The sequence below is a fragment of the Lathyrus oleraceus genome, chromosome 5 (assembly GCF_024323335.1).
Source record: "Lathyrus oleraceus cultivar Zhongwan6 chromosome 5, CAAS_Psat_ZW6_1.0, whole genome shotgun sequence".
NCBI lineage: Eukaryota > Viridiplantae > Streptophyta > Magnoliopsida > Fabales > Fabaceae > Lathyrus > Lathyrus oleraceus.
The window spans coordinates 70,678,665-70,684,234 of NC_066583.1; the positions used below are offsets into that span (position 1 = coordinate 70,678,665).

General features: G+C 35.0%; 1 protein-coding gene across 1 annotated transcript; it reads left to right on the top strand.

Moving 5' to 3' along the window:
* Nucleotides 1-2,322: 2,322 nt before the first annotated feature.
* On the top strand, nucleotides 2,323-5,283 carry LOC127085342 (probable sarcosine oxidase). The gene is made up of 2 exons (XM_051025862.1): nucleotides 2,323-3,671; nucleotides 5,017-5,283. Exons 1-2 carry the CDS (start codon nucleotides 2,505-2,507, stop codon nucleotides 5,050-5,052), a joined length of 1,203 nt encoding a protein of 400 aa, XP_050881819.1. The 5' UTR covers nucleotides 2,323-2,504; the 3' UTR covers nucleotides 5,053-5,283.
* Nucleotides 5,284-5,570: the final 287 nt, after the last annotated feature.

Genomic DNA, 5,570 nt, shown 5'->3' on the forward strand with positions numbered 1-5,570 from the left:
TGACGGCACATCTCTTTTGCGAAGTCTCTCCAATTAGAATAATCTCATTGGCCATCGACTCTTTGTTGATGCCAATCTCCCAAACACGTCGGAGGTTCTAGAATTTGTTGTTGCATGCCGAACTGCAGTTTCACACGGCCACTCTGGTGCATCTCCACAGTAGTGAACCAAATGATTAGTGTTTTTGTTATCCAAACTGCAGCATCATCATGGTTAACCTGATGGTCAAGACCTAAATACGACCTCCAGATAAACTGTATAACAATTTGACATGATTAGAGGATATGCAATTGGATGATTTTTTTAAATCAAAAGTAAAGTTGTTTAGTAGTAATATATCGTCTGGTCCAATGTGGTCTAAAAGATTGTGATAGACTACTACAGCGTGTTTGGGACACCTATTGTAGTTCATCCCCTTAACTAACCACCTAGATCGAAAAGATTGAATAATAATATAACATCGAACTTTAATTATCTTTTCATACTCAGTAGATTCTTCGTTTAATGTTATACTTGAGTAATACTGTTTAAGATATTTTAAATTAATACCTTGACCCCTAGGTTGACCCAGAAGTCTGTCCCGTAGTTGTGTCTTCATACAAAGGAGCACCCAACAATTTCTCGTATATAAATTTATCTTGATTAACTCTATCATTTATGACATTACCATCGATAGGTAGACCTAACAACATGTAGACATCCTCAAGTGTGACGGTACACTCACCGAAAGGAAGGTGAAATGTGTGGGTCTCGGGTCTCCATCTTACTAACAAAGCAAGACTAAATTTGTCAACTGAGTATGAGACTATGCCGAGTAGATTACCAAAACCGTATCCTTGCAGATATGGTTCTATCAAAGGGTTGTGTGATACATATTCATGTACACGACATCGAAATCTCTTTGGATCCTAACAAAAGATAATTAAGAAATAAGTAAGAATAAGTAATAAACAATAGAGACATTTTGTTAGGAAATAAAAATAAGTAATAAACAATATAGAATAAGTAATAACATACAAATGTCGCAATATTGTCGATTGTTCCTTGATGTTCATCACCCATGGTCAATAGAGACATTTTGTTGAATGTGTTTGAGTATTTGTTGTTGATAGGCTGAGTGTTGCAAAAAGACTGATAAAAATCAATATTTATATATGTGAAAGTAGATTATGTAGTTCATGTCGCGAGCTCGATCATAATCGTACAAACTGTCATAGTATTGGACCAAACACAATAACATAATTTTAATTGTAACCCTTTTGCTTTATATTAAAAATAACATTCATTTCATATGATAAGCAGAACAAATACAATAATTAAACAACAACACAAACAACTACAACAAATAAAAACAAATACAACACATAAACAACATAACTATGCAATTACAACCATCAAAACAATTTTGTGAGAAGTATACATCATCACGTGAACGTCTCTGTCCGTTTTAACATTCACCCAGAAACAAACTTCTCCATTTTGATTGAACGCGGTATCAAACTATTGAATTCTTCTGATACTTTCACTCTCTGCAATTTCTCCATCTAACTAACGGTTCAAGGTTCTGTTAAAATGTTCGAACGTATATATATTCCAAAGTCGGATCTTCATCGGAGGCTGCATTGCTGAAAAAATTAAATCAATATTTCTCTTGTGAATATAAGGACACATCTAATAATATGAAGACATTTTAAATAAAAATGGAAGGAGAATGAAGGAAAATGGAAGGAGATAGTAAGAAGATGTGTAAAAAAATATGGTAGAATGATGTTGTGTATTTATAAATTAAATGGCGAAGCAGTAACCATATGCATTGATGCATACATAGAGTGGACTATACATGCGTCATTGCATGTGGCGCATACACATACATGCGTCACTCCTAATGACACCATGACCATGGATGCGCCAATACATGTGACGCAAATGAATAATATTATCATTGGACGCGCCAATGCATCTAACGTCTATGTTAGACGCTTTTGAAAAAGCGATTATTTTAATAAATATTTTTAAATAATTATTTTAGAATTTAATTAAAAAATTTTATTATTTTAAAAAAAGACTTTCTCTTTACTTGACATCATTATTATATTTTTAAATATATGACGCCATTACTCCACCTTAACTTTCACGGTAGTTTTTTATATATTTATAATTCATTTTAATATATATTTGTTTAATATTTATTATGTAGTAGTATAAGATCAAGTTTTTTTAGACATTTTTAATATTAATATATCAAAATAATATACAGAAAATATCCATATTTAAAATTCTCCTAGGAAACCTAAATTATGTTTCACTGTTTGAAGTTATCGCAAAATCCAAACATTACTACTCCTATTTAACTTTTTCATTGTAATTCCGAATCGAATACGAACACGTAAAGGCAAAAGAAATGGCCATCATCATGGCGACCTTGTTCATCAAGATTCCATTTTGTGGTCACCACTATTAATCAATCATGCTGCCCACCATTTACAGACCAACCCGAAACAAAAATGGAGTCTTCTTCTAATCCTGACTATGACGTCATCATCATCGGTGCTGGCGTCATGGGAAGTTCCACCGCCTACTACGCCGCCAAAACCGGTCTCAAAACACTTTTACTAGAACAGTTCGATTTCCTCCACCACCGTGGCTCCTCCCATGGCGAATCCCGCACCATCCGTGCTACTTATCCACAAAACCATTACTACGGTTTGGTTATCAAATCGTACGATCTATGGCGAGAAGCTCAAGCTCAAGCAGGGTTTAAAGTCTACTACGAGGCTCGTCACTTTGACATGGCTCCTTCCAACGATCCAACTTTTGTTTCCGTCGTTCAAAACTGCCGAGAAAACAACGCCGATTACCAACTCCTCCGCCGCGAACAAGTCGCGGAGAAATTCTCCGGGAGAATTGATGTTCCGGATGACTGGGCTGGTCTTTTAACAGAGCACGGTGGGGTGATAAGAGCCGCGAAAGCGGTGACGATGTTTCAGGCACTGGCGCGGAACCATGGTGCTGTTTTGAAGGACAATGTTGAGGTAAGGGATATCAAAAACGACGGTGGTGTTGTCGTTTTAGCTACCGCGAACGGTGAGAGTTTTCGCGGGAAGAAATGTGTAGTAACGGTGGGAGCATGGGCGAGTAAGTTAGTTGAAAAGATTACCGGTGTTCAACTTCCGATTCAGCCTCTGGAAACTCTTGTTTGTTATTGGAGGATAAAGGAAGGATATGAAGGGAAATTCTCAATTTGGGGCGAGTTTCCGACGTTTGCTAGCTTGGGTAGGGTTTGTTTGTATGGATCTCCGAGTTTGGAGTATCCGGGGTTGATTAAAGTTGCGGTTCATAGCGGTAACCCGTGTGATCCGGATAAGAGACCGTGGGGTTCTGGTGTGATGATGGATGAGATGAAAGAGTGGATTGAAGGGAGATTTTGTGGGTTGGTTGATTCAACCGAGCCTGTGATGAAACAGTCTTGTATGTATTCAATGACACCGGATGAGGATTTTGTGATTGATTTCTTGGGTGGTGAGTTTGGGAAGAATGTGGTTTTGGGTGCAGGGTTTTCGGGTCACGGGTTTAAGATGGCTCCGGTTATTGGGAAGATATTGACTGAGCTTGCGGTGGAAGGGGAAACTAATGAAGTTGATTTGAAGCATTTTAGGATTGGAAGATTCAATGTGAGTTCCAAGCTTTAGGTAACTTTCTTGTCCTTGAATTTTGTTATTGAAATTTAAGATTATGTTTTTGGTAGCTGATTGCAATTGGAGTCTGCATATGTATCATTGTATTAATGAAAATTTGAATGCTCTCTTGAAATGATGCTGGTAGTAACTCGCAATTGAATTAAAAGTTTTAGGGATTATGAAGAATACAATAAGTTCTCACAGGTAGCATAGTTTTTAAGGAATTTCTAACTGAATTATCTGTTGAATTCCTTGCTATTTGAGGTGTTTCTTGTTCGAAGCTGATGAGGGCTTGTATGAGTATGGAAGTTTGAAAGTTTTTTCATGAATTGCAATAGATTTAAGAGTTTTTTTTGACGTAGTAATCGTTATGGATTGAACCAAGATCGTAACGCATCTCCCATAAAACTTACAACTTACTAAAATTTATAAACGTCGCCCCTTATGCCATGCTATAGTTATACTTTTAAGGGAGATAGGAGAAGATAATATTCTTTTGTAAGCCTGGCAACAGGTTGTAACGGTGTTTGAAATACTTATATCAGTTTTAATGCAGCCTAGACGGCCCTAGGCAGACCATGACGCCTTGGGTGTTTAGACTTGAGTCTCCCCTAACCAAAATCCTAATGAGTTCTTAAATGACCATTTCTTCATGAAAGTTGTAGTGTGCACTGCATTTTAAGTAGTGATCTTAAAGTTTAAACTGAACTATGTTCTTTTCTTTTTCTTTCCTTGCTGTTTTACGAAGTGTTCATGAGAGGAAGTCCTCATAATATAGTGCTAATAATGTTTACACGAGACTGTCGTTTATTTATGGTGTGATTTGTGGTTGCAAATTCGCACTGCGGCAACTAGATAATAGACATGAGCATTAAGCAGTGAATAATGCATACTGATACCCACTAAAAACTAAGAAAACATGCTTACATGTGAATGTGTAGAACTGGATTTGCTCACAAATTAGATATTACGCACACAGTTAATATCAAGTCTTAGCCTCAAATCTTTTTCATTAGTTTTTTTTAGGTTTTTTTTAGGTTTTTTTTTCTATCTCGTTACAATAGAATTCACAAGTATTCTTTTTATATGTCTAAATCACCTGGCCTATTTTTCAACATTTTTTTTATTACAATAGAATTCACAAGTATGACTTTATTGTCATTTTCTTTTGAGCTTTAGGTTGGTGTTGTTAGATTTTGAATTTGTTATGGTTTTTGAATGTTCAAAGTTTATGATTGAATATGTTTCTTTGTAAACTATTATTTTTGAACTATTCAACCCCTTTTTGTAGAACTCATTGACATTATCTCATCCTCTATTTTATATATATATGTAACAGGTGAGAAGGTTAAGAATGCTTACAGAGGATGTTTGAAGACGAGGATGTTTGAAGACTTTTTACTATTGTTTTGTAGATCTAATATTTTGTTTAGTATTGAGAGTGATTGTAATCTCTAGTACTCAGTCTGAATGTGTATCGACAATATGTGATATGTTGTAAGTTATGTTATTAGTTTCTTCTATAATTTACAATTTTGAATGTTAAAAGAAAGTGCTCAGACTATTATTTCTAGACAAATATAGTTTGAGTATTACAATTAGTTTATTTTTGTGTTGGTTCTTACCTGTCCAATATTCTCTTCCTTACAACATTTTAGATTTTGCATTTTTTCTATCAAATTTTTTCTTCAAAGACCCTCTTCCATTTTAACCATACAATTTCAATTTCAATTTGAATTTGAATTTGATGATTTAAGTATCTTTCTATTTCTTGTTTTACTAAACTTACTTTCAATCTACTGTCTTATTTCTACATGGACGAAAACATGACGCATCTAAGGTTTGTCTCTAAGACTCTTAACATTTTATTTAAATTCTCTTTCAATTGTATTA